General features: G+C 66.9%; 5 protein-coding genes across 5 annotated transcripts; 3 read left to right on the forward strand and 2 right to left on the reverse strand.

Moving 5' to 3' along the window:
* Positions 1-247: 247 nt before the first annotated feature.
* On the reverse strand, positions 248-2,114 carry EMIHUDRAFT_445562 (alpha-tubulin; the record flags this gene model as incomplete). The annotated part of the gene is made up of 5 exons (XM_005767926.1): positions 2,092-2,114; positions 1,775-1,997; positions 1,609-1,704; positions 668-1,408; positions 248-534 (listed from the first exon to the last, which is right to left on the reverse strand). Exons 1-5 carry the CDS (start codon positions 2,092-2,094, stop codon positions 248-250), a joined length of 1,350 nt encoding a protein of 449 aa, XP_005767983.1. The 5' UTR covers positions 2,095-2,114.
* A 1,836-nt stretch (positions 2,115-3,950) lies between these two features.
* On the forward strand, positions 3,951-5,095 carry EMIHUDRAFT_119313 (hypothetical protein; the record flags this gene model as incomplete). The annotated part of the gene is made up of 2 exons (XM_005767927.1): positions 3,951-4,790; positions 4,892-5,095. 2 exons carry the CDS (start codon positions 3,951-3,953, stop codon positions 5,093-5,095), a joined length of 1,044 nt encoding a protein of 347 aa, XP_005767984.1.
* Positions 5,096-7,625: 2,530 nt separating this feature from the next.
* On the reverse strand, positions 7,626-8,612 carry EMIHUDRAFT_119314 (hypothetical protein; the record flags this gene model as incomplete). The annotated part of the gene is made up of 1 exon (XM_005767928.1): positions 7,626-8,612. One exon carries the CDS (start codon positions 8,610-8,612, stop codon positions 7,626-7,628), a length of 987 nt encoding a protein of 328 aa, XP_005767985.1.
* A 1,772-nt stretch (positions 8,613-10,384) lies between these two features.
* Positions 10,385-12,478, forward strand: EMIHUDRAFT_459293 (hypothetical protein; the record flags this gene model as incomplete). The annotated part of the gene is made up of 5 exons (XM_005767929.1): positions 10,385-10,442; positions 10,535-10,575; positions 10,857-11,473; positions 11,657-11,912; positions 12,032-12,478. The coding sequence occupies 5 exons, from the start codon at positions 10,385-10,387 to the stop codon at positions 12,476-12,478; spliced, it is 1,419 nt and encodes a 472-aa protein (XP_005767986.1).
* A 709-nt stretch (positions 12,479-13,187) lies between these two features.
* Positions 13,188-13,780, forward strand: EMIHUDRAFT_245714 (hypothetical protein; the record flags this gene model as incomplete). The annotated part of the gene is made up of 2 exons (XM_005767930.1): positions 13,188-13,346; positions 13,574-13,780. 2 exons carry the CDS (start codon positions 13,188-13,190, stop codon positions 13,778-13,780), a joined length of 366 nt encoding a protein of 121 aa, XP_005767987.1.
* Positions 13,781-15,129: the final 1,349 nt, after the last annotated feature.

Consider the following 15,129-nt stretch of genomic DNA (forward strand, 5'->3'; position numbering starts at 1 on the left):
GTGGGAGCCTCCTGGCCCCAGGCCGTGCCACGGCCGACTTAGCCGATGTAAGAGGCTCCCGCTGATCTTAGACCGCGCAAGCACTCCAGCGTGGCTAGCCACACTTAGACCCGTCCAGCCTCGAGGCTCAGAACTTAGACTACTACCCAACCAGTGCCAAACCTAACGCGCCTAGGCCGCCTCGGGGCGCGCGCCCTCCTGCTGCGGCTATCGCGCGCCCGAGCGCGGCGGAGGAGGAGGAACAGCTCTAGTACTCCTCCTCCTCGCCGTCGCCCTCGGCCGAGTCGGCGCCGACCTCCTCGTAGTCCTTCTCGAGGGCGGCCATGTCCTCGCGCGCCTCGGAGAACTCGCCCTCCTCCATGCCCTCGCCGACGTACCAGTGCACGAAGGCGCGCTTGGCGTACATGAGGTCGAACTTGTGGTCGATGCGCGAGTAGATCTCGGCGATGCAGGTCGTGTTGGACATCATCGTGACGGCGCGCATCACCTTGGCGAGGTCGCCGCCCGGCACGACCGTGGGCGGCTGGTAGTTGACTGCGCGGGGAGGGAGGGGGGGGGGGGGGGGGAGGGCACCTGAAAGCGGCTCCGGCTAGGAAGGGGAGGGATAAACGGCTCGGTGGGCAGGGGGATGCCCGCGCTGGGTTGGAGGCGGGGGGCGGCAACTCACTGCCGCACTTGAAGCCGGTCGGGCACCAGTCGACGAACTGGATCGTGCGCTTCGTCTTGATGGTGGCGACCGCCGAGTTGACGTCCTTGGGCACCACGTCGCCGCGGTACATGAGGCAGCAGGCCATGTACTTGCCGTGGCGCGGGTCGACCTTGCAGAGCATCGAGGCGGGCTCGAAGACGGCGTTGGTGATCTCGCCGACGGAGAGCTGCTCGTGGTACGCCTTCTCGGCCGAGATGATGGGCGCGAACGAGGCGACCGCCAGGTGGATGCGCGGGTACGGGACCAGGTTCGTCTGGAACTCGGTGAGGTCGACGTTGAGCGCGCCGTCGAAGCGGAGCGAGGCGGTCATCGACGAGATGATCTGGGCGGTGAGCCGGTTGAGGTTGGTGTACGTCGGCCGCTCGATGTCGAGGTTGCGGCGGCAGATGTCGTACAGCGCCTCGTTGTCGACCATGAAGGTGACGTCCGTATGCTCGAGCAGCGTGTGCGTCGAGAGGACGCAGTTGTACGGCTCGACGACGGCGGTCGAGACCTGGGGCGCCGGGTAGATGGTGAAGGAGACCTTGGACTTGCGGCCGTAGTCGACCGAGAGCCGCTCGAGGAGGAGGGCGCCCAGGCCGGAGCCGGTGCCGCCGCCGATGGCGTTGAAGGCGAAGAAGCCCTGCAGGCCGGTGCAGTTGTCGGCGAGCTTGCGGATGCGGTCGAGGACGAGGTCGACGATCTCCTTGCCGACCGTGTCTGCGCGGCCGGAAGGGGGCGGTGAGGAAGTGGAAGGGCAGATGCGCGCGCGAGGGCGGTTAGGGGGCAGGGCGTCGCGGGGGCGGGGCGGGCGCGGTAGGGGGAGGGGGTCGGCGGGCGCGGTAGCGGGAGGGATCGTCCGGCGCAATAGCGAGAGGGGGTCGGGGCTGGGGTGGGGGCGGGTGGGGGGGGGAGCTCACAGTGGCCGCGTGCGTAGTTGTTGGCGGCGTCCTCCTTGCCCGAGATGAGCTGCTCGGGGTGGTAGAGCTGGCGGTACGTGCCCGTGCGGACCTCGTCTGTAGGGGCAGAGGAGGCGGAGGGGCTTGTGAGCTCAGGGGAGGGAGAGGAGAGAGGAGGGGGACGCGCCGATGACGGTCGGCTCGAGGTCGATGAAGACCGTGCGGGGCACGTGCTTGCCGGAGCCGGTCTCGGAGAAGAAGGTGTTGAAGGCGTCATCGCCGCCGCCGATCGTCTTGTCGGAGGGCATCTGGCCATCGGGCTGGATGCCGTGCTCGAGGCAGAAGAGCTCCCAGCACGCGTTGCCGGTCTGGATGCCGGCCTGGCCGAGGTGGAGAGTGATGCACTCGCGCTGCGGACACGGGGAGGAGGGAGGTCGTCAGGGGCGCGTGCGGAGCGCGATTTGGGGCGCCGGGGCGCGCGCGGCGGGAGGGGAGACGCCCCACCATTTTACGGTTTGACGGAAGCGGTTGGCGGGGACTTGAATTTCGAGAAATACAAACGGGCGGAGAGGGGAGGTCCCGAGGAGGAACGCGGCAGGAAGAGAGAGCGAGGAATCTCCAGGGTGGAGCGGAGCAACGGGGCGGCGGCCGCCGCCGCCGCCGCCCGCCAGGGGGCCGCCGCCGCCGCCGCCGCCGACCATTTTGGATTTGGTCTCCCTGACCCACCCTGTCGCCTGTGTGCTAGTCTGTGTGGTCCGCAACTTGATTTGGCGCTTGAACGAAGAGAAAAAATAGAGCGCCCCGCCGCCTTCGGATGCTGCTATAGCGGCTACCGGTACTGCGGCGGCTCCCACTGAGACAATCCCGTGTACTCGTTGTAGTAGTATGTGTCGCCCGACGCCTGATCAACGTCTGCAACCCAGCCCTCCGGCAGCCCAAACGCCGCTCCCCGCTGCGCATGCTGCCCCTGCTGCCACGCATGCCCCTCATACGGCTGCTGCGCCGCGCCCTCCACCTGGCAGGTGAAGATGGCCGCCTCCGGCTCCTGCCAATCGAGGCTGAGCTGGTCGCCGTCGGAGAGCACGCGCCTACGGGCGAAGAGCGGGGATATCCAGCGACGCTCGAGCGCCTGCTATATTCTGCGCCTAGCGGCGCGCGCCTCTCCTCCCTGTGGAGGGCGTTCCACGGCCCGCCCCACGCGCGCCAGAGCGTCGGGCCCTTGCCACAAGACGTGAGCGTCGCCGCGCCGCTTGCCGCCACGCGCACGGCGCACTGCACGCGCGACACCGTCAGCTTTTGCTGCGCCATGTTCCAGCGGCTGAGCACCTGCATCTCGCCGTTGCGGAGCTTGTACGGCAGGTGTCGGTAGTCCTGGTGGTAGACGCTGCTCGCAGACTCGCCCATCGCAGCCGCATCTGCCGCGAGCCTCTGCACCTGCTGATCGATCTTGTAGTCGTGCTCGAGCCAGTCCAAGAGACGCTCCCTGCCACCTGATGCTCGGCCAAAGTCTGCCACTTCGAAGAAGCCCCGCACGCCAGCGTAGCCGCTCAACGTCCAGACGACCTGAGGGCCGCTCTGGGCCGCGTCACTCTGACGGGCGCCGTGACCGGTGGCCTCTGCCGAGCCATAGTCGTCACCACCGTACCAGATGGGCTTCATTGTAACGGAGCTCCTCAGCGGCGTGTCCGTGTGACTCCGCAAAGCTGGCCTCACGACCGCACCAGCGCCGAGCCAGACGAAAGGGAGGATCGGCATACGAACGTGTGGAGAATGGACCCAGAGGCTAGCAATGTCAAAACCGACCTGAGCTGAACGACAACTCTGAACGCACCCTTGGGTTCGGACTTTTTGCGGGGTATGGTATGGTACGAACCCACCTCGAGACCACCCCCCCCCGCCTACTGATAGCTGGCCGTGGCAAAAAACACCCTTTGGCCGTTGCCGCGTTGGTGTCCAATCCGTCCTCCCATCCCTCCTTTGCGTTGATGTTTTCTTTCTTTCAATCCGAGTAGGTGTATGACTGTTCTTTGCCTAAGATAAACAACATCAGAAAAAACAAACCCAATTTCGTACATCATCCTGATGCGGTGGCTGGCACCCCAGCCTCGGAGTGCTCGGCAGCGCTCAGGTCTGGCTCGGACTGGGCCCCACGCAGTCCGCACAGTGGAGTCTGTATGTAAGTAAGACGTCGCGCCACCGGGTGTCTTATTAGGCCGACGCAATAAATTCTTTGTTCTCGATTTCTTTTTGTTGCGAGTCTCGACACCGCGCGCGCCGAGCCAAAGAGAAAGAAGAAAAATCGGGCCACTTGTAACGAATCAGCCAACCGCAATCATCACGCGCGTGCCCCCCCGTTGAGGCAAATGGGCAACAAGAAGAAGGAGCGCGCGGCCAACCGAAAGAAAGCGACCCCGCCGGCCGATTCCTTGCGCAGTGATGCGATTGCAACCGATGCCGTGGGCCTCGCTCTCGTGCAGAGGAAGGCGGGCAGCAAGTGGGTCTTCACGAGCCGTGACCCATTGGCGCCGCCGCTCGCGGGGATGAGCACTCTCCTGCAGGCGCTCTCATTTGCCGCCAGGCTCGCGCCGCTAGACTCGTACTGGTGGTGGATCACTGACCAGGCGCTCGATGACATCGCAAGGCAGCTTCACGACAGCAACCACTGTGTCGTGGACGGAATGCTCGGCGAGTCAAGGTGCGCTGCGCTTCAGAGGGAGGTTTGCGCGCTTCGACAGGCGGGCAGGCTCAAGGCATCGCGGCTCGCGGGCGGAAGGAGCGGCGCCATGACATCGTACACGCACAGTGCCGTGCGCGGCGACCTTGTCAGCTGGTTTAACGGCGAAGAGGCCGAGCAGGGCGCGCTGCCCTCCTACCTTCTCCGCGTGGATACTCTCATTGATCAGCTCAAGCCGAGGCTCCAACAGCTGCAGGGCATCACTGGAAGGTCCAACGCTATGGTGGCGTGCTATCCGGGCGGGGGCGCGCGCTACGTCCGCCACTGCGACAACTCCTGCGACGCAGGGAGCGGCAACCGATGCAATGGTCGCCGCCTCACCGCGATTCTGTACCTCAATTGCGACTGGCAGCCGGGAGATGGAGGCGAGCTGCGCCTGTTCGAGCCCTTTGCGCCTCCAGGCCGGCCACCTCTGGCCGATGTGCAGCCCCTTGCGGACCGAGTCGTCCTCTTCTTCGCCGACTACCGAGTCCCGCACGAGGCGAGGCTGACCGCGGACCCTACCGGACCAGCTGCTCGCGGCGAGCCCGGCTCTCTCTGTGACGCCCTCTTTGGGAGTGCCAATCGTAGGTACTGCCGTCGCACGCCGACCGGCTGGCGGTGACTCTCTGGTACTTTGACGAGGAGGAGAGGCGGCAGGCTCGCGCCACCGGCGCGGAGGCACTCGCGGAGGACAGGCTGGAGAGCGAGGCTATCGAGGCCGAGATCCAGCGCTTTGAGTCCCGCTTCGGAGGCAGCGCCGATAGGCACGAGCGCCGAGGCGCCACGACGTGAAAATCTTCAAATCTCATTTCAGTCGCCCGACACATATAACTCATGATCGATCGTTTACGATTATCGTACGCGTAAGGTCTAAGCACACTAAGGTGTAAGGACGTACCTCGAGGTAGAGCTCTAGACCTCACTCGACTCTCTCTCTCGAGAGAGAGAGTTTGAATCCCAGTTTGTGGCTTTGTCAGGGTTCGTGAGTGAAATTTCACACTTTCACTTTCACATGTGAATTCATGTGAATTTCACATGAAACGGGGGCGGCCGCCCCCGTTTCACTGAAAATTTCACAAGTTCGACTACTTTTGAAGGCCCTGGCATCTCCGAGGCGGCAGCGGCGGAGGCGGCAGCGGAGAGAGCGGCGGTGCGCCTACCACTGCCGGCACCCGGTAGGGATCTCTGTGCCACCAATGCCGCGCGTTGCTGCTTCCCTGCAGCGAGGCCGTGGTCAAGGCCGTGGTCGTCCCCAAGGCTCAAAGAACAGGGGCCCGCCCTCCCTGCATCAAAACGCGGTGAAAGCGAGGAAGTATAGAAAGGAAAGAGCCCACAATAACTAGTGAGAGGAGGTGCAGCTTGGTTCGTGTCCTCGGGCGCTCGAGGACGTGTGTATTGCCTCAATGTTCTTTTAATGCGCGCCCCCGCCGAAATACACTGCAAATACACCATACACGCGAGATGCGTCGGCAGCGACGCGCACGACCTCTTAAGAAGCACCGTGTCGTTAGGGTTAGGGTTAGGGTTAGGGTTAGGGTTAGGGTTAGGGTCAGAGAGCGTTCAAGTCGTTGTGCAGCTCCTAAGAGAATGGTCCGGTTTGGGCCGAAACCAAATGGAGGAATCAGCGGTCCGTCGACACGAGCTCTCGGTGAATGCTTTGGGTTCTTCGGGCTCGGGTTAGGGTTAGGGTATGGGTTAGGGTTAGGGTTAGGGTTAGGGGTAGCTTGTTGTCGTCGTGCCGATAAGACAGAGACACGGGCAGCAGACGCGACCCAAGCGACGCACCAGAGCATGGTTGGGCGTGTGAGCCGCCATCTTGGACTGTGAGGCGAGTATTTGCAACCGCGGGAGCTCGCCGCCGCCCCTACACCGCCGCCGCCGCCCTCCCGGTGGCAAATAATAGCCCAAGTCGAAGAGTGCGCCCCGCCCTCGGTATCTGGGCGGCAGGCGGGGCTAGAGAGGCACGCTGGTGCACGGATGGGGGCGCGAGCCGCCATCTTGGACTGTGAGGCGGTATTTGCAACCGCGGGAGCTCGCCGCCGCCCCTACACCGCCGCCGCCGCCCTCCCGGTGGCAAATAATAGCCCAAGTCGAAGAGTGCGCCCCGCCCTCGGTATCTGGGCGGCAGGCGGGGCTAGAGAGGCACACTGGTGCACGGATGGGGGCGCGAGCCGCCATCTTGGACTGTGAGGCGAGTATTTGCAACCGCGGGAGCTCGCCGCCGCCCCTACACCGCCGCCGCCGCCCTCCCGGTGGCAAATAATAGCCCGAGTCGAAGAGTGCGCCCCGCCCTCGGTATCTGGGCGGCAGGCGGGGCTAGAGTGGCACACTGGTGCGCGGATGGGGGCGCGAGCCGCCATCTTGGACTGTGAGGCGAGTATTTGCAACCGCGGGAGCTCGCCGCCGCCCCTACACCGCCGCCGCCGCCCTCCCGGTGGCAAATAATAGCCCGAGTCGAAGAGTGCGCCCCGCCCTCGGTATCTGGGCGGCAGGCGGGGCTAGAGTGGCACACTGGTGCGCGGATGGGGGCGCGAGCCGCCATCTTGGACTGTGAGGCGAGTATTTGCAACCGCGGGAGCTCGCCGCCGCCCCTACACCGCCGCCGCCGCCCTCCCGGTGGCAAATAATAGCCCAAGTCGAAGAGTGCGCCCCGCCCTCGGTATCTGGGCGGCAGGCGGGGCTAGAGAGGCACGCTGGTGCACGGATGGGGGCGCGAGCCGCCATCTTGGACTGTGAGGCGAGTATTTGCAACCGCGGGAGCTCGCCGCCGCCCCTACACCGCCGCCGCCGCCCTCCCGATGCGTCGAGAGTCGACTCTCGACTGCTGAGAGAGTTCATCCCACCATCGGCACCGTATTCGCCCACACAGCATGCCATGAGATTCATATAGGTCTAGTGTACACATCAGCTCAGCGAGACCAATATCTCCAGCCTCCTTCATCTTGGCTGCTGCTTGGGAGCCAACACCTGTGCAAGTGTGAGTGTCAGAGAGTGTCGGAACTCGGTGGGAGCATCCGTCATCATTCACGTTCACACGACTCTTCACACTCGCTCGAAAAAGTGAAATTTCGTTTCACATGAAATGTGAAGTGAAAGTGAAAGTGAAACCGATTCGCTGTTTCCATGTGAAATCACGAACCCTGGGCTTTGTGCACAACTCCACATCTCGCGCACATATCCACCCACAATACCCACACATACACGCCGATGCTAGTCGGCGGCAGCGAGAGGAGAGGTACGAGAGCACGGCGTCACCAAACCTCCCTGCCAACCACTGTGAGTCCCCCCTGCGCCTTTTGGAACGGCCTAAGTCGGCTCGCCTCTATGCGGCACTGTGCCCAGCCTCCGAGGTGCCGACGGCGCCGGCAGCGCCGACAGCCGCGCTGACGCCGCCCTCGGCGAGGTCGACATCATCGCTGCCCGCGGCCGCGAAGCTTACACCGTCGGCGGGGTTGACGTCGGCGCTGCTCGCGGCGTCGGCGAGGCTGCCCGGCTCGGCGACACTCACACTGCCCGGCTCGCTGACGCTGCTGACCGGAGCAGGAGCGACCTCAGCCGCGCCGCCAACCGCTGGGAGCGCCGTCGTGCTCACCAAAGCTGAGGCCACCGGCTCCGCCACCACCGGCTCCGCCGCCACCCGCTCCGCCGCCGCCGCTGGCTCCGCCACGGCCGGCGGGGGCTCCGTTGCTACGGCCGCCGGCTCTGGCGCTTCGGCCGCCGGATCCGATGCTACGGCCGAATGCTGCGGCTCCTCGCCTGCGGTCGATGCGGTGGCAATGGCCGGCGTCCGACGCGCGGCCGCGGCCTCGCTGCGAAGCGCCGCCAGCTCCTGCCGGGCGGCCCTCAGCTCGACAAGGAGCGAGGAGGTGTCGCTCGTCAGAGCGACGAGCCGCTCCTCTACCCGGGCCGTGGCGGCGCTGATCGCAACGACCGACGCGCCGCTCGCGTTGACCGCCCTCTCCGTGGCCGCGATGGCCTCCCACGCCGTCGCAAAGTGGTGGGACTCGGAGAGCACGAGCGCCGCGAGCTGCCCGGTGCTGGCGACGACCTTCTCATTCAGAGAACTGATTCCACGGGCAGCTTCTCGCACAGCCTTCCCAGTCTCGTCCGCACGCTGCTGTTGGCGAGCAATCTCCTCCAGCCGGGCATGCAGTGCATCAATCTCTGGCTTCAGAGCAGTCGCGTTCTCTGCGGCGGCCCTCGACGCTGCGATGTAGACGAGCCCGGCGCCGAGAACGAGCATGAGTGCATTGGCGAGCGGGTGGGTGCGTGCGGCTGCCGGCCGGCGGATCTTGTCGACGCCGAGCATATCCCGTTCCGTCGCGGCGCTCTTGGCAGCAGTGGTTGCAGGTTTCTGGCCAGAGATTGCTTCTTTTCCTTGAGACTAGTGTGGGGCCTGCAGCGGGTCCCCGCCTTTTTCTCCTGGCACACAGGTACTCACTTATCCCTTATCCCCTCCACCGACGTTCGAGAGTGCTGCAAACGGCATCGGATTTACCTCGCTCGTAACATTTTCGCAATTAATAATTCGTAATGGCTAATGCAAAGCTCTTCCGATGTTCCATTCCAACCAGACTCGAGTCCCAGGCATCATCCACAGTCTCAAAGGGGGTCGGTGCTTGATCCGGCGCCCGACGCCCGGCGTTGCGAGGCACGCGGTGTGCCCGACGGGTTCGCGCGGTCGCGGCGAAGGCTAAAGAGGCGGTCCTTCAAGCGCTGGAATGCCTCGTTCTGCTTTCGTGTCGAGCCCTCCAGCTCGCCGCCACCGCCGTGGTCGCGGAACCACCGCGCACGCTCTTGCAGAAACTTGTCCTCAATGTCAAAGTCCGTGGCTACCGGTGCGGGCGAGAGCGGGCGTTGCATTTGCTGCTGTCGGCTGAATGATGCGATGGTCCACTCGCAAGTCACTGGCACCGTCGCGCCTCTCGGCACCTCGTCCCAAGGCCGGCCGTAAAATAAGGAGATGCGCCCCTGCAACTCCAGCGCGCGTTCCTGGTCGAGTTCATATGCGTCGCTGTCGTCAGGCGCCTCCTCGCGTGGCCGCCTCACTGGCGAGTCCGGGTGGGAGAAGTAACAGTCATCCCCGTAGGCGGGCGAGCCAGGCGGTGTCGGACCTCCACCGCCTGGAGCAAGCTGCGCCTCGAGCCATGCCTGTGACGCCTCTGAACCCGGGTCGCGCAGGTATGCATCGGCCTCAGCAGCATCGCCCGTGTAAGCTTGTACACAGCGGTTGCGAAAGTTGGCAATGCTGCCACGGGTGGAGAGGCGCCAATCACCAGTCTCAGAATCTTGCACCCAAATTTTCTCTGAAGCGTGTGCGAGGTCGTCTTGCTTCTCTCGCTCAATCCGCTTGGCACGCTCGAGTTTAGCCCGCTCCTCATGCCGATCGGCCTCGACGCCATCCCAGCCCTCCGGCACCCAATCCCCGCCTGATGGCTGCCCGTCGTTGTCGCGCGGCTCCAAAAGCGCCTCGTCGAAGTAGTCGCAGGTGACTCCGGGCACGTCTGGGGCGATGCCTACACCGTCGTAGGTGCACGTGCACGCACCCTCGCACATGCAACCGTCCAAGTACTCGAGCCGGGCGCGCTCGTACGCTTCGGAGGCGCGCCACTCGGTGATGCGTTCACCGTTGATCGGCTTTCCAGCTTGCTGTGGGTCGAGCAGCCAGTCGCGGAAGTCCTCAACCTCCGCCACGCCGAGAGCTGCCTCCGACGCGACCTTTGCCACCGCAGCGTCAAAGGTGATCGGTGCTGGCTGTGATTTCCCACGCTGCTCATGGCGGCGTCGCCGCTGATCGGTCATTCGTTTCGCCGCCCGCTCCCCTTGCGACATGGCGGCGGCCCTTCGCTTTGCGCCGCTTGCAAGCCCAGCGGTGATCTGGTGATGCTGCGCTGTCGGCTGCGCTTGCCGGATGACTCCCGCACGACGCCTTCCTGCGTGGTCGCCTTCCTGCGTGGTCGCCTGCGTCGCATCCTCGTCGTCGGTGGCCGGTGGCGGTTCGCGCTCTCGCTCCTTGCCCCCCATGCGCGCCGTGGCTCCCGAGCTGAGGCCGACGATTTGCGGCGGGACGGCCGAGTTTGAATGAGCTGGTTCGCGGCTTCAAGAGCGGTCGGCGCTCCGGCACAAGAGACTTATAAGGGTAGACTCTCGTTTGCGTGAAATACTCTTGTCACCCTGTACCCGGGGTACACGCGCCATCGCAAAGGCCAGCCGCACACCTCCACCGGCCAGGCTTTCGCCTGCGCGCAGACGTGCACCATCAGCACGAGACCGTGCGCCGCTTGTGACAGTTGTGGTCGCCGTTGCCGCCTTTACGTGTGCATTTGGGTTTCATTGCTTTGCTCCGTCGCCACCTTCGCCACCGCCGCCAACGTCGTCACCGCCGCCGGCAAACACGGCCAAAGCCTCGTCGGCGGCCGATAAGCGCGGCGCCAAGCGCAGCAGCAGCAGCAGCAGCAGCAGCAGCAGCAGCGGGCGCAGCAGCAGCAGCAGCAGCAGCGGGCGCAGCGGCGGCGGCGGCGGCAGCGACCACCTCCCCGCCGGCGTGGTGCAGCTGGAGCAGCTGGCGAGCAGGCACAAGACTTCACCCGAGGCGGCGGACCGCGCGGCTGAGGCGGCCGTCACGGTGGGCGACGTGTCACGCGGCTCCGGCTGGTACGTCGAGGCGCTTCGTCGTCGGGTGGCGCTCGCCGGTGGCACAAAGGCGCAGGTGGCGTCTGCGGCCAGGTACGGGCTGCTGCACCTCGCGACCCACGCCGAGGTCCACGCCGTCGGCATCGCGCGGCAGCTGCTGCGCTCGCGCCAGCCCGGCGCGTACATTGACCAGCTGGAGCGAAGCTGCGGCGGCGAGAGTGACGCGAGCGCCGAGCTGCGCGCCGCGGCGCTCGGCGGCGGCGAGCTGCTCCGCGCGGCGCTTGTGCGGCTCGTCGCCCACTGCGCGCACGTGCAACGTGCGGTGCAGAAGCTCGTCGACGCGGGCGCCGACGCAACGCTGGTGCGCGGCGGGTACACCGTCGCCCACCTGCTCGCCCACCTCGGCGAGCCTTCGCTCCTCCGCGACGCAGCCGAGGCGCTGCCTGCTCGCGAGTGGCGGCGGCAGCTCCTCTCGACGAGCGCGCCGGCGGGCCGCACGCCGCTGCAGCTCGCCGCTGCGCACGGCCACGCCCAGGGGTACGAGGAGCTGCGGCGGAGCGGCGAGGAGTGCGGCGTTGTCGCCGGCGAGGCCGAACTCGACGAGGGCGATCCGGCGGTCAGGCGGGGCGGTGGCGGAGGGGAAGCCGAGCGCGGCGGCAAGGCCGGCGAGGACGATACCGGCGGGCACGGCGGGTGGGGAAAAGGAGAGCAGCCGGAAAGGCGGGCCGAGTGCGACGTGGCGGTCGTCGACGTGGCCAGACTCACACCCGCGGAGTTTCGCCGGCGCTTCCTGGCGACGGAGCGGCCGGTGCTGGTCCGCAACGGTTCCGCGCACCGGTGGGCGCAGCTGCGCAGCGCGCTGAGCCACGCGCGGCTGGTCAAGGCCCACGGCAGCCGTACCATCTCGGTGAGCGAGGTGCCGTACCACGACGGCACGACTCCGACGGAGACGAGCCTCGGCGCCTTTGCGAAGCGGGTCAAGGGCGGCACCGCCACGCTGCTTGACGGCGGCGAAGAGAGGGCGCGCGCCTTACACGGCGCCCTCGAGACACTCTCCGGCACACCCCCGAGGCTCTTTCGAGTCATGTCCTGCAGGCGCTCTACTACTTCGAGTCGCTGCCCGCCGGCGCGCTTCGCGACGCGGTGTCGGCGCATGTGCCGCCGTTCCTCGCGCGGAACATCGACGCCGGCTGGCTGTCGGAGGCGTCGGTGCAGCTCGCGATTGGCGGCGCGCGCAGCGGCGCGCCGCTCCACTATCACAAGGCGGCGCTCAACACGCTGGTCTACGGCCGAAAGGCGTGGTGGCTCGCCCCTCCTCGCGACGCCGCGTACAGCAGCACGCCCGTTGCGCGCTGGGCGGAGGGGGGGCCCAAACGCTACGCCTCCGCCGGCCGCACGCTCCTGCGCTGTGAACAGCGCGCCGGGGACGTACTCTACTTGCCGGACTTTTGGGGACACGCAGTGCTCAATCTTCAGCCGTCGGTGGGCGTCGCCACCGAGTTTGCTTCGCCGCGGATGCAGTTCGAGTACCGTGATGACTGATATAACTGTGGTGCCGGAGCTCGTGCGTCTGTGCGTGCGTATATGTGTACCTTAAGGTATGTGTATTCTGGACTGCGATCAGACCCACAGAGTCGGAGAGCTGGGGTGCTGTCTCGTACTGTAATTTCTAGTATCTGCGTGTAGCGACACACAAAAGACAAGACGCGAACTGACTCTACGCAACCTAACGGCTCTAGCCTAAATGGTCTTTTCTCGCAGCTGCGAGACATGCTTTCTCGGAGCGGGGCATCCAAAACAACAGGGCGGAAGGGAGGGGTGACCATACGCGCAGCGCAGGAGGGGTGCCCCTAAGGGGGCACAAAGGTAGCTCAAAGGGGAGTGAACAAGACGCCGCACAGGCGACGTGCACGCTCGCCGCCTGCGCTCGCCGCGTCGCTCTCTCCCTCCCCTTCTTTGCTTGAACTAGGGAATAAAGAGAGCTTCTGCGAGCCGCGCTCGGCCCCTGTCGGGCGCGATGGCCGCGGCAGTACCGCCGATTGATCTGCACTGCGTTCACGCGGGGCCCGACGCCCCCGTCCAGGGCCCCGCTGCCCACCCGCTGGTGGTGGCTACTGCCGTCCTCCGCTGGGGGCCGGTTGCGGCTGCGCCGAGCGGAGCAGCGCGCGTGCAGCTTGCGCACCACGCGATGCTGCGCGTCTTTGGCCGGCGGCTGCGCCTCGCGGCGCCCCCCGCCGGTACTCCCGCCCCGATGGTCTGCCCGCTGGACCTCGCTCTCACCGGAACCGCGTGGGTTCGCTTCCTGAACGAGCTGCTCACGTGCGGGCTCCTCGACGCGGCCCCCTTCTCCTCTTCGGCTGCACTACAGCTGGCGATCGACCGCCTCGATGTGTCGCCAGCGGCGCTGGAGGTGAAAGAGCCCGATCTCCTCCCGGTGGGGGGCCTCGCCGCCGCGGCCGCGCTGGCGGGGGATGCTGCTCATGCGCAGCGCGGGGCGCCTCGCCGAGCCAGCGCCGCGGCGTCTGCGGCGAGGCCGGCGGCGGCTGCGCGCGCGGCCCTACCTTCTCGCCAGCGGCTGTCTCCGCGTACGGCCTCCCCCCGAGTGCTAACCCGCAACTACTGGCGAGCTATTTTAAGGACTACGTGCTCGCGCTGGAGGGCGCGCTGCCCCCTTCGCTCTGCGCCCCCAACGTTGCGGGGCCGCAGTGGCTGGAGGAGGCGCGCGATGCGGCGACCTACTTGCGCGGCGACGCTGGCCGCCGCAGCGTCGAGGATAAGCGCCTCTACCTGCTCGCCCCCGGCGCCCCGCTACTGTTCTCAGTCCCCGCCTGGGTGAGGCGTTAAATCATCCGTCCCGCCGCGCCATGCACGACACGCCGTTCGAGCTTCCCGCGGCGTGCTCGGCGGCGGCGTGGCGGCTCTCGTTGCGCTCCGCCGCCGTGGCGGCGGTACGCCCCGTTACTGTCCTAAGGCCTGATAGTTCCTCCCGCCGTCGGTGGGGCGCACTCGCCTTCTCCCCTCGGCGACGCGCGCTGCCGGCCGAGCCGCGGCGCGGCTCGCCGCCGCGGCGTGCTCAGCGGCGGCGTGGCAGCTCTGCGTTGCGCCCTGCCACCGTGGCGGCGGTGCGCCCCGTCGCTGTCCTGGCGCACATATCTGCTGGGCCCGGCAGCGCCTCTCGCCGCCGGTGAAGCGCGCTCGCCTCTTCCTTTGGCGACACGCGCGCCGGCCGAGCCGCGGCGCCTGTGGCTGCCACGACGCGATCAGCAGCGGCGTGGCGGCTCGCGTTGTGCTCCGCCGCCGTTGCGGCGGTGCGCCCTGTCGCTGTCCCAGCGCCTGTTTTGGTGGGCCCGACAGCGCCACTCACCGTCGGTGGGGCGCGCTCGCCTCTCCCCTTCGGCGACGCGCGCTGCCGGCTGGGCCGCGGCGCGATCTTGTGCCAGTGCGCGTTCGACGGCGGCGGCGTGGCGGCTTGCGTTGCGCTCCGCCGCCGTGGCGGCGGTACGCCCCGTTGCTGTCTTGGCGCCCACCTGTTGGGCCTGACAGTCCTCCCTCCCGCAGCCGGTGGGGCGCGCCCGCCTCCACCCCTCGGCGGCGCGCGCTGCCGGCCGAGCCGCGGCGCGGCTCGCCGCCGCGACGTGCTCGGCGGCGGCGTGGCAGCTCCGTGTTGCGCCCTGCCGCCGTGGCGGCGGTGCGCCCCGTCGCTGTCCTGGCGCACATATTTGCTGGGCCCGGCAGCGCCTCTCGCCGCCGGTGAAGCGCGCTCGCCTCTTCCTTTGCGTCGCCAGCCGAGCCGCGGCGCCTTCGGCTGCCACGACGCGCTCAGCGGCGGTGTGGTCGCACGCTGCTGATGATCGCCTTCATCGCGGGGCTTGGGTCGGTGCTGCCTGACTCCGCGGAGGCGGCGGTCTTTAGCGAGGACTTCCTCCGCACGCTGCTGATGATCGCCTTCATCGCGGGGCTTGGGTCGGTGCTGCCTGACTCCGCGGAGGCGGCGGTCTTTAGCGAGGACTTCCTCCGCACGCTGCTGATGATCGCCTTCATCGCGGGGCTTGGGTCGGTGCTGCCTGACTCCGCGGAGGCGGGGGTCTTTAGCGAGGACTTCCTCCGCACGCTGCTGATGATCGCCTTCATCGCGGGGCTTGGGTCGGTGCTGCCTGACTCCGCGGAGGCGGCGGTCTTTAGCGAGGACGGCT

The sequence above is a fragment of the Emiliania huxleyi genome (assembly GCF_000372725.1).
Source record: "Emiliania huxleyi CCMP1516 unplaced genomic scaffold EMIHUscaffold_473, whole genome shotgun sequence".
Lineage (NCBI taxonomy): Eukaryota > Haptophyta > Isochrysidales > Noelaerhabdaceae > Emiliania > Emiliania huxleyi.